Raw genomic sequence first — 23,828 nt, forward strand, 5'->3', positions numbered from 1 at the left:
GTGTATTCTGACCAGTACACCCAAATATTATTAAATAAAAAAACATTCCTTGCAATCTAAATCGGTAGTGACGGGGTCTCCCTCTTTCCTTGTCTAGAAAAGACAACAATAACACCACGCGCACAATAACAACAATAACACCACGCGAAAAACCGAGGCATCTGCGCCCAGGAAGGGTGACGGGAAACGCAGCTCGCTTAGCCAAGGCCACGAAATTGTTTCCCGACAGATACAATTCAAAAATCCACTGAGAAAGAGAGAGGGGGGGGGACCCGAGCCAGCTCCTGGGCGCAGATGCCTTGGTTTCTGGACCGACTGATGATGACAGATACCTAGTTGATAACCTCCGAGGGAAGAAGTTATTTTAATTTCCAGTCACTTTCCTGTTAAGTACCATATATGCAGTTAAGATAAGAGAGCCAAAGGCCCGGGAGAGAGAGCGAGAGGAGGAGAGGAAAGGCAGAGACCGCCGGGCAGGGAAAGCCGAAGGAAGGAACCGATGTCCAGGCAGGAGATCTGGCCCAGCCAGGAGACCCTGGATCTCCGCAGATCTGGTTCTGGGCAAAGGGACCTGGGCTCAGCTGCCTGGGAGGGATCAGAAGCGAAAAAGGTTGGGGGAAGGCCCCTTTAACTTCAAAATAAAAGAAAACACATTTTCTCTCCTGATTCCTTCAGAGGAATCTTCGCAGAACTAGAGGAGCGCGGAGAAAAACGAAGAAACAATATAAAGGAAGAAATATAAACCTTACCCATGACTGAATTTAAAATCAGAGGAGGAAAATGGTTTGTTTGTTTGTTTGTTTGTTTGTTTGTTTACTAGGGAAAGGATGTGATACCTTGATGCGATATAATAAGAGGAAACATGAAGGGGAAAGATGGAAGGGGTGGTATTGCGCCTGAATCCCCGAGGCAATTTTGGGAGCCGCGCATTTTGCCGGAGGGATTTTGCCTGCGCTTCGCTTTTCCCGATCCTGTCCCGGCCGCCCCTCGCCTCCTTCCTCAGCACCTCATTGGCTTACAAGGGGAGGGGAGGGCTGGCTTGGCTTCTCCACCCCAGCGCCGGGTTGTCTTCCTGGGCGCGGGGGGGGGGCTGGCTGGCGCTGGGACGGGCACCCCCGCCAAGCCACCCCCACCCACCCAGCTAGCCACCCCCACCGTTCCTCTTTCCCTGCCCCCATACTCTCTCCTTGCTGTTTGCTCAGAGCTCCCTGATTCCAACCAGGACTTGCTGGCTGCACTTTTCCTGCCGCGCTGAGAGAGGCGCCTCCTCTCGCTCGGCTCTTTATACATACAGCAGCCGCCGCGCAGCCCCGCTCGCCTCGCCTCGCCTCTTCGCCTTGGCAGCCTTGCCTCCTGCCGAGACACACCCGACAAGGACCCTCGCAGAGCCGCCGCCGCCGCCACAAAGGTGCGACTGGGAAACTTGGAGAGGGAGGGGGGTCCTTGGACTTCTCCAGGGCCCGGCGAGGCCCCCAGCCCGGGCAGTCAGCATCCTCTTCCCGGGGTCTGCCTAATCGGCCTAATCGCTGACATCTCGGCCCCCTCTACCCTGAGGGAACCCTCCCCCATTTTGCGCCTTTCGCGGGAGAATTTGGGCACTTAGAGCCTCTGGGGTCGGACGGCGGGCGAGGCTTTGCCGGCTCTGCGCGCACGACTGCGGCGGCACTGGGACGCTCCCTGGATCAATGATCCGGAGCCTGGATCGTGGGGAGGGCTGGAATAAGGCCGAGACTGCAAGCAGGGCTCGGGGCTTCCATTGACCTGCGGACGAGGCCCCCTTCCCAGGCGGGTCTCCCTCTGCAGGCCGCGGCGAGCCGGAGAGGAGATGGCACCAACCTCTTCCTCCTCTACTTCCCCTTGGCAGCTTTGATCCTCGAGGGTGGGGGGCAGCCCACACAGCCAACCCCGACCCAGCCTGCCCTGGGGACCTCCAAGAAGGGAGTATGTCACTGATCACCCCCTGACTTTCCTGCCCTTGAGCCCTTGGGCTGCTCGGCGGCAGCACCTTTTCTCCGTCGCCCCCGTTTGCTTGCATTGCGAATTGTTTTCATTCTGGAGCCATTCCAGTGACTCATTGGCTGAAACCAAGGAGTGGGGCTGGGCGGCGAGCGGGTTGTTGGTGGGCGGGGGTGCTGGTCCTGGCGGAGGCGGCCCGCATCCCCCGCCCCCTCTGGCTTTTGTCACTCGTTCTGCCTGTAAGCAAAAGGCAGCCCGGGCGGAGCGAGCGGACCCGGTGCGGCGGCGGGCGGGCAGGCTGAGCGGTGCTGCTGCTGTTCTGGGGCAGGCGCTACTCCGGAGGGATTCCCGATCCTGGAAGACGCTGAGGTGGGACCAAGCGAGGAGTAGCCTGCTGAGATCTTCCCACCCACCCCAAGCCCGCTTGTTTGCTTTGCTTTCCTTTTGACGCGGCGCAGGCGCTGCACTTTCCTGCTGCGTCCCCGCGGAGCTCAAAGAGCTTCGTTGCGCTGCGCCCGCGGCTGACTCCACTGGCTCGGCTCCGTTTTGCAGGTGGGCAAGCCGAGGCTGGGGAGGAGGAAAGAGGCAGGGATGGGATTGGGGGAACCCAAGCGAAAGGGCTCGCTTCTTGTGCTTCTTGTCCGCGAAAGGACTGCGCGGCCGTTGGTGTGGGAGCGGAGAGCCGCGCACTCGCCACAGGCCTCGCTTTATTTTGTGTCAGTGGCTAGTTTCGAGAAAGGAGAGGAACAGGGGTACGGCGGGCGGCTTAAAAGCCCTTTCTTGTAGCTTCGGTTGTGAGGGTCGCGGTTGCGGTTCCTTAGTAGTGAGCGGCTAGTACTCTGCACGTGCCCAGAGGCACTCTTCGACAACAACGTGCTTCTTAAGTTGCAAGACTGAAATCGGGTGGTTGGGCAGGTGGGTGGCCGGGTGGGGAGAGAGAGCCCCGTCTACCTCTGGCATTTGCTAACGGGCCTTTCCCCTCTTCTCTTACACCCTAGCTTCGAAGGAGAAGCAGAAGCTGCCGCCACCGCCGCCGCTGCAAGGCCGAGGGAGAATTGCTGAGCGCCTCGGAGCTGGATGGCCCTGGCTGAGAGTGGCTGGTGCCTGCTGAAGCGCTGCGGCCCCGACGACTTGCCCTACTCGTTGGCACCGCGGGAGCTGCCCTGCCCTTCGCCGTCGCCCTCCTCGTCCTCGGGCTGCTCCCCTGGCGGCAGCGGTAGCGGCGGAGGCGGCGGCCGGACCTTCAAGCAGGAGCCGGGAGGAGCGCTGCAGACCTCTCAGCCGCTGGGCCTCCCCGACGGCCGGTCCTTTCTGGCCCCCTTCGTCTCCCTGGCCGCGGCGCCGTCCGGCCTTTCCAGCTGGGAGGACGTGCTGCTTTTAGCGGACCTGGATCAGGCCAACAAGCTCATCTGGTCCAGCCGCACGTCGGCCAAGCTGAGCCCGGATCCCTCGCAGCCGCTACCGCAGCAGCCGCAGCCGCCCGTCGAGGATATGTACCACCACCCGCACGCGCATCACCACTCGCATCACCAAAGCCTGCAGCCGGGCCCCTACGACGCCTCGTCCCCGGGTACGGGCGGTGCAGGCGGCGGCTTCGTGCCCTCCTCGGCAGGATCGCCTGTCTACGTGCCTACCACCCGCGTGAGCTCCATGCTGCCTTACCTGCCCAGCACCCCGGGGCCCGGGCAGGCCGGTGGGCCGGCGGCGTGGCCCCCGCAAGCGGGCCCAGAAAGCCCCTCCGCGCCCTACGGCGCCACGGGTGGAGGGTGCGCCCACCCGGCGTCGGGCCGCTTCAGCTACCCGGGCAGCAGCTCGCCGGCGAGCAACGGCGGCGCCCGGGAGTCGGCCGCCTACAGCCCCCGCGAGCAGTTCCGGCCCTTGAACGGATCCTATTACGCGCCCTACGTGGGCTCCCAGTTCACCAGCCCGGGCTGGGGAAACCCCTTCGACAACACCATGCTGCACTGCCTCCCCAGCCGGGCCGGGCCCCTCGCCATGCGGCCTTCCAGCGCAGGTAAGGTGGAAACGAGGGGGTGGCAATCCAAATTGGGGAAGAGAGGCAGGACAGGGAAGCAGACGGTTGGGGAGGGCAGGACACGGGAAAGGCGAAGCGTCCCATCAAGTGGGAATCCGAATTAACAAGCGGCAGAAGTTTTGCATGGAAAAGGTGTTCTGGGTCAGCAAGAATCCTAGGAAAATTAAGCAAACTGAGCGTGTGTAGACTGTTAACTCTAAAAGGTGCTGCTGTATTTTAAAATGTGATGGTGATTATTTATGGTTTTTATTTGGACATGAACAGAGGTTCTAGTGTTCTTGGCTTGACAAATAAGAGGCACATTTCTACCCAGAAAATCGCCACAGGCACCCAGTTCCTAATCACGTCTGCACTGACTTGGGTCCACTGCGCTCCTTTGTGCATGATGCGGGAAAGAACCCCGAAAGTGCAAAAGAGGAGAAACGGGGATCAAAAGCTGGACCCGTTGCCGGTTGGGCCGTGGCGGTTGTGCCAAGGCAAAAAGAGGGGCGCTTTATCTTCTCTCCCCGTAACCCTCTCCAAGTGTCCCCTTAGCTGTTGCTGGGCCAAGGATTTGTTGGGAGGCAATGGTCAGGCTTTCAGCTGCTCCTGACCGGAGGCTTGGAAGGACCGATTCCTCCTTTGGGAATAAAGAGGGCACATTCATCCAAATATTAATCACAGCCCATGTGCTTCTAAGCGATGTACAGGAGACCCAATACAGAAAGAAAAAATGAGTTAAAGCTAGACATAGTTATAGTTCGTATTGGACATAACTATGTCTAGCTTGGCCTTTAGCTCCGTTTGTCTTTCTGTACTGGGTCTCCTGTACATCGCTTAGAGGCACATGGGCTGTGATCAATATCGTTAGATATACACAGATAGAGGCTGATAGATACTGTATAGAGGTTTCCATGTAAATGCTTGGTTCCCCCCTCTTCCCCATTGCCCCAATGAACCTGGCTGAATGGTGGCCCTGTTTATCCATTGAGTAGGAAATGGACAGTGTTCTCGAAGCTACGAACATGAGTTTGACCAAACTGCGGGAGGCAGTGCAAGACAGGAGTGCCTGGCGTGCTATGGTCCATGGGGTCACGAAGAGTCGGACACGACTAAACGACTAAACAACAACAACAGGAAATGGGGATGATCATGTATTTGAAAGCAGACAGCTCAAGACAAATTCAGGATTTAAATACTGTATTATGGTTGTTATTTGTGTAGCTGATGGGAAACGCTCATTACCAACGTCTTAGTCGAGGAGATTTGGAGAGCTGCAATGGCAAGCAGGGAAAGGGTTAAACGCCCCCCCCTCCCCGAAGGAGCCTCCAGGCTACAATCACGCGCCCTAGCACCGCCCTAACCTGCAGTTTGGGGTTAAAAAGGTGGTAGGAAACTGAGGCTTTGAGCAGCGTGACCTCACCTCGTGAGCGCCGCTTTGTCGTATTGGGTGCTGGGTTGAGAAGCTCCTTCCCATAGCTGCCAAGTTTTCCCTTTTCTCGCGAGGAAGCCTATTCAGCATAAGGAAAAATCCCTTTAAAAAAGGGATAACTTTGCAGCTATGCTCCTTCCTCGGAGCTGAAATCTAAGGGCCTCCCTTTTCTCGCCCGCAGCTGGAAAGAAACCTGTGAACAGAGGCGCCCCAGGGACCTTAACTGGCATTAAAATGTTATAGGGCTTTTCCTTTGGGGGGGAGCAGACACCCCCCATTAAACCTACCTTCAGAAACCTTTGGCTTTCGGACAAAGATCCTTAAAGGCCATAAAACATATTAAAATATGTGAATGTGTGTGTGTGTGTTAAAATAATAGTCCGCTAAAACTTATTAATTAGAATCAGGCATTTAAGTTTGCAAAGGAAGAGGATGTAGGAGGTTAACACTTAGTCCTAAGGTGCCTGTTCAGGGTTGAATATTCAGCATAAATTCAGTGAATATACAGGATAAATAGCAATCGGATAATGTTTAAGTGAAATGTTGTTTATCACAAATTGGTGGGGCAAATGTAGAATTTCAGTTGCTTTTTAAGATACCACTAGTAGTGACCACAATTCACTACTGAGAATTACAAGGAGGTTTCTGGGGTCCTCTTCCCTAGTTTCGTTTCTATATGTGGAAATCAGACCCACCTAAGGAGTAGAAAAACACTATTTTACTCTGTAGTGGTGGTTATTCCCAAAGTTGAACTCCTCTCTCCTACTGATCTCCCTAAATAAAATAATGGCATAAATAAATATTTGGTTGTCATAATATTTATTTTCTTTAAAAAGAATAAAGTAATTAGATTTCCAGCAATTAAGATTCCCCCCTTCAAATAGAGATTCCCATTTGGAAGCAGTCAGTAATATCATTGCAGGTAGATTCCTTTAAAATTGATTTGTCTTAATCCTTTGATCAAATGGTTGGGGAAGGACCCTGAGGAAAAATGTCTGGGTGTCAGATACTATTTTTAAACCAAACTTGTGGACAGGATATTTTGGACTTCGTTCTAGTAATCTACTTAAAAGAATAAAATAAAGGTCTTCCAATTTCATACAAAACATCGGTATTTAGTCCACAACATTTACCATCACCTACCTACCTGCTTCACCTGTGTGAAAGCCTCAAAGGTTTGAGTTTCCTAGTAAGAGAGAATTAGCATAAGGCCTCCCACCCTGACTTGGTTAGCCCAGGGTAAATAGGTAAAATGTGTTTAGCATATAATTCATTTTGGGTTTAGCCACGAAAAAAAGAGGAGACTGGGTAATAATGTAGCAAGTCCCTGGGTTGAACAGAATTTTAATGGGATGGTTGAAAGTGAAAGGAAAGAGAAGGTACCACTTCATTATACCTTTTTCAGATAACAGCTTTTTTAAAAAGTAGGAGCCGCAAAGAGCCGCATATCCATTTAGTTGGAAGTTAGGTGTTTCATTTTAATATAGTTTTGGGACCTTGTGTTGTGGGAAATGATTGATAATTTAATTAAACTAATATTAGAAAAATGTGTTTGAAGATATTTTGGATTTTAACTGGCCATTTCTAAAATCATAATTTCATTTAATAACAAATATATTTTGGACCAGTTGAGATCTCTCAGGAACTGGACCCTTTTTTGCTTATAGTGACGTCTCTTACTTTCTTTCTTAAAGAGATAGCATTTATTCCCCCACCTTTAAGCTGTAGTTAGCAAGACCTACTGTAAAAAGAAAGAAAGAAAAGATGGCTGCCTGTATCTGAAATGCCACATACATGCTGACATATGTGCCAAAAGACAAGTCACAAACAGCTGGGATCCTTGCGGAGCTGCCAAACACTTGGCAACTGCCTTCTACCATCTCACACCAGGCTCCTGAAAATGGATTTTGTCAAATGGACCTTTATTGGGTGAGGGTGGTGGAGAGAGATGGCTGCCACATAGCGCCAGACGTTAAGCAAGGCAAGGATAAATGTGCAGGGCTGGGCGACTGGTTTTTCTTTAAAGGGTCCAATATTTTAACTTCTACAAAGTACTGGCTGCTGGATCAGGCCGAAGACCCATCTGGTCCAGCAATCCTGGTCTTCCAGAAGCCAACCAAATAGTTCTGGGAAGCTCAGTAGCAGGACCTGAGCTCGCTTGCAACAGCTGGCGTTCCCAACAGCTGGTATAATATACCTAGAGTCGTTCTGCCTTGATTGCCAAGTAATGGCTTTCTTTTAAATCTCATCATAACCCCGGCCAGAATTTAAATAAAGGGGTGGGACACCTTTAAAAAATAAAATAAAATCCAAAGCCGAATCTCTTGGGTTCTTTTCACATTCAATCCTAGAACGCCGCCCCGCCCCTGCCCCCTGTTGAGAACAATGGAGTAAGCCCAAAGCGCCCTGATAAGATAGAAACCTTTGAAAACTGGCTTTATTATAGTTTTTCTCAGCGCTTAGCACCCTTTTTCTCCTGGCGAGGTGTGAAAAAATAGCTTAAAGGGAGAGACGGCGATATCTATGCACCACCGCCACCAATGTCTCCACCCTCCCTTGCTCTTAAGGGAGAGAAAATGTGCACATTGTAAAGTATTAAACCACAATAGGCTGTGCAATTGCCGCCGTTGTTTTTTCTCCAGTAGACAAAAAACCCGGGATCGTCTCCCCGGGCATTTCTTTGCAAAACCAAGTCGAGGAAGTTAACCTAATCAACGGCCTGCTTGGCTGCAAGATTGTGCCTTAAAACGGCTTGGGAATGATTGAATCAGTTTCAAGGTTGGGCGCCCCAAAGCCCGTTGCTCTATTATCCCTTCGATTTGACTAGGAACCGGTTTTATTTGACTTGGCAAAAAAAGAAAAAAGTGGGAGGGGAAGAAGAGAGGACTGTGTGTCTTAAATTAGTTCATCTACATCTAGGCGACGTGTCTCTGCAAAATACAAAAACTCAGGCTGCTAGCTGGTTAAAGTTCAGCGAGTTAACTGCGTGCTTTTTAGCCCATTGATTGATTGGGTAACCTTTTAAAACAAACATTAGTTTCTCAATACCGCATTGTTGTTAAAAAAAGGGGGGGGCATCCAGGATGATTTTCCAAAATCAATTACCGGTAGGAGAACTCTGAATGAAATGAAGCACTTTTTTTTTTGGCTAAATAATGCAGAAGAATCAAATATTGCAATATCGCTGAATTCAATACTATGATAAAATCAGAATGGAAAGCTCTGGTGTTGAAAAATAAGTGTTTAAAGATTAATATATTAATCATTTCAGAAGAAACCCCCACAACTCATCCCAAATTTGTGTCACTAAACTAAATTGAAAGCAGGGTATACTCATTATACACACACACACACACACACACACACACACACACTTTAAGAGTGAAGTAAATATTTAAAGGGAGTTGATATTTTCTTTAAAAAACATTAGTATACCATACATATAGTTTATTTTAGTGACACGAAGCTTTTTACTACAGTACTCTAAATTTAAACTAGTCCATTGCCTCACATGAGCCAGCAGAAATGCTTCCCACCCATCTATACCCAACTCAATCTTCACTGTGTGGGACTTTACTGTATCCATGATGTGATATCTAGAAAGATGTTGCTTTAAAAAAAAAATCAGAGTTCCCTTTAGAGTCCCTTAAAAGCCTTTATTCCAGTTCTAAATAGACTCAATGTGTTTAGAAATGAATTCAACAGGGGGAACCTTACTGCGGAGTTACTGTGTAACTGTTCTCAGAACATTTGAGGAAGTAAGGTAGGCTGTTGCCTAAGAAAACTCACTGCAAGCAGCTACATTCTGATCCTTCCTACAATTGATTCCAATACCAAGGCCAAGTATTGGGCTCTTCATACCTTTGTAACTGGTGCAGAACAATAGTTGTAGGCAAGATATTATCAGTAAGGGCCCCTGGATCTAATCCTACCTGAGCCATGGAGTCACTGGGTGGTCTTGCACAAATTACTGCCTCTCACTTAACCTCTTCTACTCCTTGGTCAGTAATATTGACACAGTAGTAACCTACCTCACTCGGGGTCTAAGTGAAGATCCTTGGGGAAATGTGTAAATGCTGCTTAGCCAGTATTGATGGTAAAAAAAATGAGGATTTGTTCTGTGGGCAAGCATATGGTGGTGGTGGGGAGAGATTTGATAGCCACCCTCTGATGCAGATTGAGAAAGTCCTCATTGCTTGTGTGTAAAACACTGAAGAAGGGGAGCCTTTGGATCACAGCCAATACATGCAGCTAAGGGACCTTTAAGGGACGCGGGTGGCGCTGTGGTCTAAACCACTGAGCCTAGGGCTTGCCAATCAGAAGGTCCGCGGTTTGAATCCCTGTGACAGGGTGAGCTCCCATTGCTCAGTCCCAGCTCCTGCCAACCTAGCAGTTTGAAAGCACGTCAAAGTGCAAGTAGATAAATAGGTACTGCTCCGGCGGGAAGGTAAACGGCGTTTCCGTGCGCTGCTCTGGTTCACCAGAAGTGGCTTAGTCATGCTGGCCACATGACCTGGAAGCTGTACACCGGCTCCCTCGGCCAGTAAAGCGAGGTGAGCGCTGCAACCCCAGAGTCAGTCACAACTGGACCTAATGGTCTGGGGTACCTTTACGGTATCCTATGTACTACTACTACTACTACTACTACTACTACTAATAATAATAATTAATAATACATTTATTATTTATACCCCGCCCATCTGGCTGGGTTTCCCCAGCCACTCTGGGCGGCTTCCAACCGAATATTAAAAACAATACAGCTTCAAACATTAAAAACTAAGCTAAGGCCCATTAATCTAAATAGTATTTTTAATGCAATCCTATACAGTACTTGTATGCTCAGCCCCATTGAGTTCAGCAGGAGTATGAAGTAATTGGGGGTGGGGTGGGGTGGGATCCAAAGAACACATTTGCTTCTGGGGCCCCAATGCCATTGGCAGTTGGGGCCAGAGGCAAAAGCAGGTGGAGTAATGGCTGTAGTTGTAACCTTTGTTACTTTCTACACATTTGGTGCCCCTGGAGTATAGGGTTGCAACCTCACTTAGGTAGAAACATGCATAAGATTGTAGCACATGGCTGCAATCCTGCACACGTCTACAGGATCATTCATTTGTTGAAATACTTCTATATAGAGTACTCTGAGCTCCATTGGAGGGACACTAAATCACAACAATTTCTACCACTGTCACTGTCCTTGTAGAGTCTGGGAATAAGATGTACTTTGCTTTTCCTGCACAGTTTATTTTGGAAACTGTCACTAATAAACAAGTACACTGGGAAATTCTTTGTGTTAAAGTAAAACTGAATAAAACAGAACATAAGTCTGAACCTCGTCCACGCACTTCTCAAGCAGAGTGAGTTGGGGGACTGTATTGCAATCCAGCCTAGGCATGCAGCTGATGCAGACCAAATTCATATTGCAATGCAGATGCTGCTTTTAACCTGCATCTGCATAAGCTCTGTGCAAAGAAATTTGCTTCCACACACCTTGCTTGATCGATATGTTTATGTAGATTTCCTATATGTTTTACATTAAATTTCCTCTAATTTTTTTTTTAAAAAAATTTGCTTCCTAAATTTCTGTTGAAGTTCTTAATAGGGTAAAAAGTTCTATATGAGCTGGAAGACTCCTGTCTCCCCAGCTCCCAGTCTTAGAACAGCTTCCAGTAAATGTAACAAACACTTGAGTGACTAAGATGGAGTAAATGGGCCATCTCAGTGCCAGGCAGCTTCCTCTGTTACTAAATTGTGCAGGACCAGAATTTTGTTGGTGGGTGGGTGGGGGATAGTGTTGTTGTGTTAAACTTTATATATGCAAGTTGGCATTCTGTTAATTGTTCTTGCAAGAAAATTAATTTTAGATAAATATTTTAAAAACTTCAGCTATGTCTACAAACACACTGCTCTGAAAAATGGATTGAAATAGTTTAATATAATTTATTGACTGTTAGTGCTAAATAAGCACAGCTCTTTTTGGAATCTAAGTTGTGTCCATAAGCATGCCTGCTTGCATGCTAAATACTATGTTAGACTGCTTAGATGGGGCATACCAGCCTTGATTTTTAAGCAATCTATCAAGCAAGTGAACACAGTAAACAGTACTGCACCTTGCAATGACAGCTGCAAACAATGCATATTAATATAGATTCCAGCTTGGGGGCATTGAAAGAATGAGGATCTCACAACTTATTAGCTCAAATAATTAATATTAAATTAAGTGCAACCACGAGGGATGCATAAATTGTTACCCGAAATCTGTCCACAGAGTAAATTTTTGATCTGGATTTTAATCATTATACAAAATCATTGCTAGTTTATGAAATCCAGAATTCTAACGTACATTTTAAGAAAACAAATAAGCACAAAATTAATTTGGTTTTTTAATGGGAATAAAATAAAGAGTGCATTAATTTAAATTTTATAAATGGCTAAATTATTTTTGTGCTGCTATGCAAGATACATGGAAGCAGACTCCACTAAATCCCATTAGGTTTATTTCCAAATAAACTATTTAGTATACATTTATTCTTGACAGCAGTTTCTCACTATTTAAAAAATCAATTTTGATGGATAAACTTAACCTATGGGGTTGAATATTATGGGTGGAACTTGGAACCAGACTTAACTGCAGCAGACTACTGAAATGTCCTAAAATCTCCCATGTCCATGTAAAGTGAGTGGTCTACCTGAGAAATTTGTTGTGAGGACAACCAGATAAACTTCTGAAGCATTTATAAAAAAGTTAAAATAATTTTTAAATAAATTGTTATTTATAAAACCTTTTTTTATTAAAGAAGAGGAGGAGATGGACGTCTTATTGTCTCGTATAAACTCGTTTTCTTCAGGATAAGACACAGCGCGTGTGTGTTATTTTTTTCATGGGGAGTGATCTCACTGTTTGACTCCAGTGTCCTTGAAGCCGTGGCACGTGAGGCTTGTAGTGCAGAGATGAACAGATTTTTTCCAGGAGGTGTTCAAAAACTACAGACTGACGTTGCACCAGGAATGAGTCCTGGCCTGCTGCGATTTTACCTGTTCCATTTCTTATCCTTTCCAAAAGACAAGATCTTTGGGAAAGCGGGGGTGGGTGGGCTGGTGTCTCTCGCCCCACCAGGATTTCGACTCCCCCATTCTTGTCGTTAAACACGAATAGCAATGGCTCCTTTGACATTTACGAGGTCCCTTTCACTTTCTTGCGCGCGCAAGAGCAGAAACCTAGGGCTGCAAAGCAGGTAAAGGACAGGAGAGGCCGTTGAAACAGTTTCAAGCCGGCGCTATTTGCGCAGGCTTGAAACAATGGGGGGAAAGTTACTTCTAGGCTTGCAGTCGTGCCCATTTTCCAGAGGTTTCTCCTAAGGCAACGATCCGGTGACTTTCAACAGTAATTTCAAAGTAGGAAGAAGCAGGAACAGCATTTCTCCAGTTCCTCTCGGCAGCAGGGAGATTTTATATGTGGGGTTCGGGTTCTGCTTTCTGGAAACCGTTTTGAGAATTAACCATGGATTCCCAGAAAGATTGAAAAGCTTGGATATTATTGTTTCTTGGGGGTGGGAGGGAGAAGGATCATATATTCTCTAGATACGGACTTATCTTGCGGTAATTGAACTTTTGTGATAAAATCAGACTGTGATCAGCAGCAGGCATACTTGGCGGGTGCCTAGGGACACTCAAAGAGGACGGCTTGCCTGCTTTTCCCCAAAGGTGCCATCAATTTACTTGAAATTACCCCCCCCCCCAAAAATCTGGTGGATCTTAAAATGGACAGTGTACTCCTAAGCATATCTATTCACAAGGAAGTCCCGTTTAATTCATTGGGGCTAATTCCCAGGAAAACGGATATTTGATTGTAAGCTAAGAAGTTTTGTTTTGTTTTTTTTAATTGCACGGACTTCTGTGATTATGAGCTCCGGCTGGCAGATTGGTTTTAGCTTTTTATTTTTTATTTTATTTTTATTTTTTCGGTACAGAGTTGATCGTTCCAACTCCCGCTCGCAATTCGCATCCACTTCGATCCCATAAAAACCTCTCAACTAGCAGCTTAAGTCCAGTTCTGTCCTAGCTCTGTCCTCTGGTCAGAAAAGTAGTCTGAAGCCTGCCGACCTTTGCACAGAGGCAAAACCTCCGATCTTTTGCAGAAGCTTCTCAGTCTGCCGCCTGGCGCCTGCGCTTTTCCACAGCCCCCTTTTATTTCGGTTCCGCAGGTTTTAGGGGGGTTGGTTGGTGGGGGAGGAGAACGCCCCCTGGGATTTGCCAGAAACCTTCAAGATCCTCTCGAAGTCGAGGCACGTCCCGTTCTCCAGCGAAGTACATGGATTTTTTTGGGGGGGGGAGACGACGACGTTAGGCTTTCGCAGCGACTTAATCGTCCCCCCGCCCATTGATTTAAACGGAGTTTCCTTCCTCTTTCCAAAGAAACTGCTTGGGGGGCTTAAGCCCCTTGCAACTCAGCGCCAAAGGCAAATAGTGGGGATTTCAAGGGAGCCTGGAGCAGCTTGTTCCAAAGCATAATTAAATCACCGATTTCAATGGCATTTTATTAGAATCAATAACCCGCATTTATATATATTTTAAAAAATGCATGCCATGTTTTATTGCACTTGCACATTTATGTTGGACACCGCCTTGATATTTCACGAGGCGGTCTATAAAGGTTTCTATTAATCAATAAAGGCACGCTCTCCTTGAGGGGGAAGCTGCACTCCCGTGTAAATTACTCCAAATATGTACTGTACCCAATGTTGACAATAAATTCCAGCGCATTCAAGGGGGCGAACTCCCCATTAGGTGCATGTATTCTGGGGGTCACTTACGCGGCATTAAGAACCACTGAACTCTGAGGGACTGACTTCTGAGTAAGCTTGCACAAGATCGGGCTGCATGCGGATCCCTGGAAATGGGGGGGGGGCGGACACCCTTGTATCTATATATCTACAAAGAAATGCGCTGGGGAAATTGAGGCTTTTAAAATCGCGACAGGGAATTCCCAGCCCTCGAGTTAGGGTCGGGAACACGGAAGATGTTGTCCTCCGTTGTAAACCACGCCATTCTTTGGCTTGGATTTCAAGGAAATCCGGAGCGATCGCAGAAACTGAGTTATTAACGTTCCAGGTCGCGATCCCAGCAAGGGTCTAAGATAAGCAGTAAAAACCAATGAGCGCGCGCGAATTGTGAAGTGACTCCGATTTAAATCCCTTCAGAGAGGAGAAGACAGGGACAAATTAAAATAAAAGGTGCTTAAAGCGGCAATCCTAAACGCACTTATTCTAGAGTTAGCCCCGTGGAGCAAGTGCAGATTTACACTTTTGAGTAAAGGCACCACTCTTAAGCATTGCACCGCAAACGCACCGTGTTCCTGGGCGAGTCCTGTTGTTTTCCCACTTGGGTCTCCATCCTTACTCGGAAGGAAGCCTATCTGAAATTGCCAAGGCTTACTTAGCATTTTGCGCAGCGTTTGCTGTGAGAACAGCGCAAGAGGTTGCTGAAGCCAGAAAGCAAGGCAAAAACTAATTCTGCTGGATTTTTAAAAGCTTGCTTTGAGTGATCTCTTTCCTCAGCCCGCTGCCTGAGCCGATCCGTCGGAAGACGAGATAGTAGCTGGGGAATAACCGCAAAGGACTGGGGGGAGGGAGGGGGGAGGGCACGACCGCCTTCCTGCCTGCAGTTCTCCTGCCTCCAAGGCTGCTGGCTCAAGTTTTCCAGGGAACACCCAGATTCAGCAAATGCTGAATTTGCCTCCCATTTCTTGACCAGAGCGCCTGACTTGGGTGGATGTGGGGAGAGGAGGAGGAGGAAGGGGCTTGTAGCATTGCGAAAGAGATACGTGACCTTCCCTCAGGCTGCTGTGGTAACACTCATCACTGCAATCCTCTCTAAATTGGAATTTTATTTTTTTTAAGCCCCAGTTGAAAGGATCATGTTTTAAAAATTTGCTGTGAAGTAAAGGCAGGCTTAATGCAAGCAGGAGAAGTAGGGCGGCAGGATTGATTTACTACTTTCATTATTGAACAGGACCAAGGACATGCAAGGTCAAGATGGGAGAATACTCTGCAAATTTAGTGTCCAAGTAGATGGTTATTGGGAATGGGAAGAAAAGGGAGCCGGTTTCATCTCGGCTGGCAGGACTGTTCTCTTGCAGACAGACCTCTATGTCCCCAACCTAAAACAGCCTCTCAGTAGTTCCAGGCACAGGAACCAGACCCAACAGCAAGGCCAGATAGAGGTCCACTCTCTCCCCATGCCTACTCGGGCAACGTGCCTACTCTGGGTTCATTGATCATCTCATCTTGCAAAGTGATATACACCCATAGCTGCCAAGTTATCCCTTTTTTTAAGGGATTTTCCCTTATGCTGAATAGGCTTCCTCGCGAGAAAAGGGAAAACTTGGCAGCTATGTATACACCACCATCTGCCCCCCTTTCAATTAAGGCAAACAGGCCAGTCTTTGTGTGAAGAAATAAAAGGTAAAGGTACCCCTGACCATTGGGTCCAGTTGTGACCAACTCTGGGGTTATTGGCAGAGGCACAGTGTAGGGCTTCCGGGTCATGTGGCCAGCATGACTAAGCCGCTTCTGACGAACCAGAGCAGTCCATGGAAACTCTGTGTGTGTAGGAATAGGAAGATACAAATTTGACACCAGCAATGGCAATACTGTATATAAACCAGGAAGAGAACATTTTGGTCTACCAGGACTCTCTTGCCACTGATATTAAGGTGGCTGTAAAGGAATGTCAAAGGGAGGCCCCATAGGTAAACTTGATTCACACCTTAAGTTCAGCTCTGCTCCTTTGGGTCTGATCATTCAAGCCCCAAATGATCACATTTGGACTCTTTGGGGACTTGTAATTCAGTTTCAACCTGGAGCCTCCCTTTAAAATCAGCAGCATTTTGATTGTTTCTGCTTCTTATTTATTACCCCTGCCTCCCTTTCCCTGACAGGATACTCAAGATGGCTCACATATAAAAATGAGAACAGCTAAAACCAGAAAAACCCAATTGTTTCTTTGACGCTTGGTGCTAAGTTTTTAAAGGGTCACTGAGCTTATTCTGCATACATCCCAGCTAAGAAGGTCCGGGTGGGGGTTTGTGTGGCTGCATGGGAACTGTGTGTACACCACTTTGGGTTCTATAATGGAAAAAAATGGTGTGTGTGTGTAAATATACCTGCATAGTACTGTACATGGATATGAAGAAGATTCACATCCATTTAAATTTGTGCCACTATAAAATTGCTAGTTTTTAAGATGCCGCAAGAAGTCTCTGTTTTTGCTCTTACAAATGACTCTGGGAACTACTTTGGGAAAGTGTGCTGCCTTGGGGTTTTAGTGTCAGACTTAGATTGGGAGAGAGAGAGAGATCTGGGTTCAAATCCCCTCCCATGAAGCTTTATTTGGTTGATCTTGAACCATTCACTACCTCTTACCCGAACCTACTTCACAGGGTTGTTGTGATTGTAAAATTAGCAGGGGGAATAGCTATCTACATGTTGCACCTTGGAGAAAAGCTGTTATAAATATAATTAAAGACATTTAATTTGCTGAACTTCATTGGGGGGGAGGGGAAGCTCCACTGGTTTTAGGCTTCTGAGCAGAATCTGATCCTAACCACTTTACTCAGAAGTTGATTTTATTCTCTTAGCTCAAAGAGCTTGCAACCAGACAGCATATGTGTGTTTACTTTTAAGTAAATCCTGCTTTGCTCATTGGTACCAACTCCCCCGTAAACTTGGATAGGACGACTGCAGCTTCTAAGTGCATCTAATGTGCACTTTGAATCATTCGGGGAAAATATGGGTTGATTGGGGGGGCTGCAGGATGCACTTGAAAATTTAGTGTGGCTTTTTTCACAGCTGTTTTGACTGTGATGTTAATCCATGGGGTGCAATCCTTGGCCACTGCATGTGATGGGACTAGCCACTTTATGTCTTTGGGGAGGAAGAGCAATCCAGCTGATTTCTTTTTTGAGATTGGAGAGGGGCAAGATAACTCCAAAGCAGTCAGCTGAGACTCTGCATGACTGCCAAGCTAACTCAGCCTCTTTGCCCCTCTCCGCTACAGAGCTTCTGGAGGATCTCTCTGAGGGCCGGGAATGTGTCAACTGTGGCTCCTACCAGACCCCCCTGTGGAGAAGGGATGGAACTGGCAACTATCTCTGCAATGCTTGCGGGCTCTACACCAAAATGAATGGACTTAGCAGGCCTCTCATCAAGTCACACAACAAGAGAGTGGTGAGTAGTGGGGTGAGTGAAAGATTGAATGGTCTTTTTCCTGTCTCCACCCAGATCCATGAATTCATTGATCCTCTCCCCCTCCTGCTTAAACATTGCAGTTCAATATTTTTCTATTGCAAAACAAGATGCCTGAAATCAATAGCCCTGTGCGGATCCATGGTATCAGAAGAACCACAACTTCTTGCTTCATTTTAAGAGCTACTTGCTATGTGGAAGGTTCACAGTGACAAACAGATGGCAATTAAAAAACCCCAAAAATCTCAAAGCAGTTACACAGTTAAAAACATTCTGAAAGAAGTTGTACTTTAAACTTTTGCACTGCAAACAAACGTCTTTTAAAAAATCAAAGGTTTGAGGTTTTGGATTTTCGTCCAGTTCTGTCATTCATTTAAAAACTACCTAAATTAGGCTGTTTTATAGAAGTAGCCAACTTGAACTTGGATTTAGCAATGAAATGAAATGATTGAAACATGGCACTCACAGGGGGTGCAATCACACATACATTCTTTTGAATTTTAACTCAGTAAGCTTTATTTCTGGGGAAGATATATGCAGTAAGACGTACTACAAATCTTAAATGCATGGGGCAAGTTCCAAAAGCCTATGTGGACTTTAGACGTGTTTTTCTCAATATGGTCAGTTGTTTAGCAAAAAATAATAATGAAGGAATCCTCACTAACCATGTAGTGGGATTAAGTCTGGGATGCAATTAAATATTGCCAATGCTAGGAAATTAATGAAGCTGCTTGAATCCAATCTTCATTTTTCAGGATTCTTCTTCTTCTTCTTCTTCTTCTTCTTCTTCTTCTTCTTCTTCTTCTTCTTCTTCTTCTTCAGGATGGGGAATGGCCTAATTGTAGTTTTGGTATATAGACAGTTGTTATCTGTTTGGTTCTGGTAAAAGAAATCCCCCGGTTACCTTAAGCATTTTTTACCAGATCATAAGGACTATGAGGATGTACTGTGTTTCAGAAACAAAATTGTGATCCTCACTGCTGTCTAATAAGCCTTGAGATTTTTAGGGCTGGATTTTCAGGAATTCAAAGTATGTCAGTGCGCACTAGGAGTAGAAACCACTAATTCTCCAGAATTAAGCAATTCATAAAATATGTTCCCCAAACATTCCTGACAAGTTTCTACTTTGTCATCATTAAAGTTTGACCCAGGAAACAAATATATCCCAAATGCTGCCATTCTTCATTGAGGGATTAAAGCACAATAAAAGCAATTTAGGAATAAGATTTTCACTCCATGAGAATGGCTGTTAAGGTTCATGAGTTGGGGTGTTGGGAAGTAAGGGAGCCTAGGATTCTAAGTTGCTTTCAATCATTCATTCATTTGTCACTTTCCTCTGTGGAAGTGTGTGTGGGGGGAAGGCAAATTAATGGGAAGACGCCTTTAACTGCCTTCTACCTGAGAGTTTATCCTGCTACTCCATCCCACTAAATTTCGGGTGAGACTTGGCCCAGAATTGACCTCTGGGCAGAGGGACCAGTACACTAAAGCCTCACTCAGTCTTTTGATGTGACCATTTTGGGGGAGGCTTTGGGCTAAGAGGCCACTTTCCACCTTTCACCTTCCCCTCTCCTAGGTAGTTCAGGGCTAGTTTCCGCTGCTGGGGGTTGTTTCTTGGTGTCAAAAGGACATATGCATGTGTCACTTATGGCCAGAGCCAAGTCTGAAGGCTGGTGGGGGGTCATTTCCAAGCACACACCCTGCCAGGATTTTTATTGAAAGGCTGAAGGTTCTAACTCTGCTGTCTTTCCTCTTTGGGGCTCTCAATGTCTAATTTATACACACACTCCTTACCACTACCACCCTCTCTCTCTCTCTCTCCCTGGTTAATCAAAGCCAATAAATTGAGTGAAAATTTTTATACTGCTTGATTGTAATAAAACAAAATGTTACAAAACAAAATGTTGCTGTGATCAGTAAAATACTGTTCACGGCACATATTTAAATACATTCAAAAGATAGTGAAAATCAACAATAAGCCCAAAAGATATGTGTTTTAATTTCAATTTCTACATTTCCTGATAGACTTGCCTAAACAAAAATGTTTTAAGCAGGCACTGTAAAGAGTTTAAGGAGGGCGCCTGCCTGATGTCAGTAGGAAGGGAGTTCCAAAGTGTTTAAGGACCAGACATGGCTCATTTAGAGCCAGCTCTACATATGGGCACCGTGAGGGAGGGAAGTGTATGTACACAGCACAGCCTCTCCTGTCCTCCCCAAGCAAGCCAGCTGCTCTCATGTACACTATCCTTGCTTCATGTTGAAGTAAGATTCTGTATGGAGCTGAGGGACCGTCATCTTGTTGTCTCAAACAGCAAAATGCATGCCCTGGCTCTGCTTATAGCCAAGCTGATATTTAAAGAGGTTGTGAAAAATCCCATGTCACAGTCAGACTTTCCCCCTAGATGCCTCCAACAGAGTAAGATGAGATGTGGGGAGGGAACTACCGGTAGCAATGGTGTAGTCCAAAAAATCAGGGTGTGTTAGCACAATATTGTGTGTTAGCACAATAACCAGTTAATTAGAGAGACCTGGTCTGAATAGAGACATTTGATTCTTATCTCATGATAAAGCTATTTTTTAGCCATCTCAACCCTTGCTTTTTCCTGTAAGTCCAATTGCAGGCGTTAACAGTCGTCAACAGGTTTACCACACCTATCAGCCAACCAGCATTCTGAGTAATACACCTTTCCACCCTCTCACTATATATAAGGGTCTGGTGACTTCTGAAGAAGTGTGCATGCACACAAAAGCTCACACCAATGACAAACTTAGTTGGTCTCTAAGGTGTTATTGGAAGGAATTTTAAAATTTTGTTTCACTTAATTAGAATCTGAGAACAGTGAACTCATAAGAGGGTAGTGTAGCAGTTAGGATGTTGGCATTTGGCTGGGATTTAGGTGATTTGGGTTCACAAACCCTTTAGTCTGATGCCTAATGACCTGGAAGTAAAACCCAGTAAGCATCAACAGAAGATCATCACAAAGTTGAAATGCAGCCTTTGACTATTAAATAAGAAATGCACACCCGTTGCATGGCGTAACTAGCATGAATTAGGGATCCTATCAAAGGGGAAATATCCAGCCTCTGAGGATTTCCATCTTTCTCAGATGGCTTTTAAGGGTTATTCAGTTACCCTGGATTGTAGACATTGCCATTGCTTCACCAACTTCCACTCCACTCCATCTCAACTCATCCTACCACTAGGTAACCAGAGAGGGATCTTTGGGGTATTGGTATTCTCTTACCTGTCTTTCCCCATGGAAGTTTACCTGGCATCTACGATCAGGTAAAGAACATTAAAAAAAACCCATAATTTGAAACCTCATTTAGCCAATGACTGTTTTACACTACACTATCTATTATTATTCCAGCTAGTTTTTGTATTTTCATGTTATTTTACATGAATGTTATGTAAATAGCCCAGAAAAATACATTTGGAAGGCAAGAAATTATAGCTAACTAATAATTAACAGAAAGACTTTTCAAATTTTCCTCCCTTGCAACTGGAATATATTCATTTTCCTCCCATATAAAATAATGTGCTATTAGAGATTTTTGATTTTTTTACTATTGCATTTTACTTAATCAATACTCTTCTTATTTAGGCTATGTCATCTCAGCCAACTATTACAGATTTTGAACTGCATTTTGTTTATGTTGTAATCCTGATTACCATAAATTTAATCAATGCTAATCTCATTTAGGCTGCCTTAAGATGACACAATCTTTTCAAATGCAAACAAACAAACTGGGCAAGGTAGACAATGAGCTTTTAAAAGTCACACTTTCCTCACCTGATTACCATCTATTCAATGGTGCCATCATGGACAAAGGGCTTTTCAAAGTTAAAAACAGGAGGAGTTTTGTAGCTAGTTAGCTACCTAATTTCATCAAGTAGGGCATAATCTAATTAGGAGGAAGAAAGTCTTCCTGTGTCTCCCCAATAACCACATTACAAGAATAAAAAATACCTCTATTTATTCCAAATAAGTGAAAAGGAAACGAGTTATTTCATACATCTTTTCTTTTATATATGGTCATATATTTTTAAGAAGACATGACTATACTGTAGCCCATTTAATGGAAATAATTTGTACATTTATTTTAATAGCTTCCAATATTATCTAATTTATATGAACTTTAATGTTGTACCCTAGAACTGCCACCTCAAAACATTGACAGATAATGAACACATTGACAAAACTATTTGATGATCATTGTTGAGAAACATTGGTCAATTTGCTCCTGAGCCATTGGAACAAATGGAAATCCTGGAACCATAAAAACTAGAAATATACATTTTTCCAGAATGAGTGCTGAGAATCTAATATTATCCTTAGAATAACACAATTAGTAATAAAATCATTTTATGTAATAATCATACAATTCTGTGATTCTCCCCCCTTACTGTCCCTTCTATCTGTTAAAAGTTGCTTAAGAATGCATTTCTGTTATAAAAGTGACAAAAGATAAAGAAACAGTAATATTCTAAACAGATTTTGACAATGGTGTTTTTTTTATGTGTCGCTTGTCTCAGTAGAGCCAATGGTTAAAAAATTTCCTAGCAAACAATGGCAAATTTTGCAGAAAGAAGGGTGGGTGGAACGTGAACAAATTCATTTTTCCCAGGGTGTCATCATTTTACAATCTTGGATGAGAAAAATACATATTTCTGTAATGGATCCCCCCCCCAAAATGTGTTAGTTTGTAAATCTATAGTCAGTCAGTCTGTGTTTTTGTAATGTTTGAGTACTTGTGCAAAACAGCAGATTTATGATGTAGCTGAAATTCTTGCCCATGATTAATGGAAAAGAGATCACTTGTTACAGGAAATTTTATAACCCCTTCACCTTCATTTCACATGTTTATGGGAGCAGCTTTACTTATGATCTATGGTCTGTGGTTGTAAAGCTCTTTGTTGTACGATTATTTCTGATGTAGAGTTGCCTCATCTTGGCTCCAAACTCCACTGAAGAGTGCCATAAATGACTTGTTTATAATATAGGCTGTTCTGCTATACATGAGTTTACTGACACCCCCTTCCAAAAAACAACAATTAAAGCCCACTTCTGCAAAGGATTTTGGAATGTTAATTTTTCCACATAGCTCTTTGCATGAATTACTGGAAGGTGATTAATATATTCAGATGCTCCCAAAACACTTTTTTTTGGGGGGGGAAGAGCAGGAAGAAGTGGCAGAAACTGAAACTATAATGGTTCAGGAGGAGGGGGAGCAAGATGTTTTAGTTTTGCTTCTTGGTGGGAACAGAGACATAAAAATAAGTGGCTAGCCAATTTACTGGAGAGCTGAGGGGAGAGATGGGAGTTTGAAAAGGGCACAGAAAAATAACACAGTGCTTTTCAACCAGTGTGCCATAGCACCTTGGGGTGCCTTGAGTGATGGTCAGTGGTGCTGTGGGCAACACTGGTCTTTGCCCCTCTTTCCTCCCTCCCTCTTCTGATGCCCTCTTGCGTCTCTGCTTCCCCAAGGCTTGTACAGCTGTTTGTTGCAGTAGCGCTTGCTACAAGCTCCCCAGGCGAATGGTGCCTCTGGGGCTGGCCAGGGGGTGCTTCCCAAGGAGAGGGGAGAGGAGAGGAGGCTGAGGGAATAGTCCACAACGGAGGGTGTTTGAAAAAGGGTGAGAGGCTGCCAGCTCTGCAGGCAAGGGGTGACATAACTGGGCTCCTGACCCCCATAGGGGTGCCGCAGGAAGAATGTAATTGGTCAAGGGAGCTGTGGATTAAAAAGGTTGAAAACCTCTGGCCTAACATGTTAAAAAATCTTATTCAGGGGCACAACTTTTCCTTCAACCATACTGTGTAACCAAATGAATTCCCATTGTGCCTTGGTTGAGGTAGAATCCACAGAACACGTTTTACTAAGTTGTCCCTTTTATAACGATTTAAGGCAATATATTATAACCCCATATTTATCTTAGTTTAGTTCCCGACTAAGAGAACGGCAGGCAGCATATTTGCTAAACAAGGCCACTGGGAATATAACCTTCTCAGTGGCTAAATTCCTCTTCCTGGCGCCCAAGTGTCGGAAACGTATAATCGAATGCCTTCATGTGGGTTACCTGTAGGAGGTTCAGTAGCGCGGTCCTACTTCATTTATGTATCCTTCTGATGCCTTCAGTTTTATATTTTTATATTTGTACTGAGAAATGTTTTTCTTTCTGACT

At 45.4% G+C, this 23,828-nt stretch overlaps 1 protein-coding gene across 3 annotated transcripts in view; it reads left to right on the forward strand.

The window, feature by feature from the left end:
• The first annotated feature begins 762 nt into the window (after positions 1-762).
• The window catches only part of GATA6 (GATA binding protein 6), a 35,294-nt gene continuing 12,228 nt past the window's right edge, over positions 763-23,828 (forward strand). Inside the window, exons 1-3 of one of the 3 annotated variants that reach the window (XM_035125182.3) lie at positions 763-1,408; positions 2,955-3,970; positions 17,457-17,626. In XM_035125182.3, coding sequence (XP_034981073.1) covers positions 3,034-3,970; positions 17,457-17,626 — 1,107 coding nt within the window. In that variant the 5' untranslated portion in view covers positions 763-1,408; positions 2,955-3,033. Of the gene's footprint in view, positions 2,509-2,954; positions 3,971-17,456; positions 17,627-23,828 lie in introns of all 3 variants that reach the window. The other 2 variants (XM_035125180.3, XM_035125181.3) reach the window with 2 other exon arrangements.

Source organism: Zootoca vivipara, chromosome 8, assembly GCF_965207765.1.
Source record: "Zootoca vivipara chromosome 8, rZooViv2.hap1.1, whole genome shotgun sequence".
NCBI lineage: Eukaryota > Metazoa > Chordata > Lepidosauria > Squamata > Lacertidae > Zootoca > Zootoca vivipara.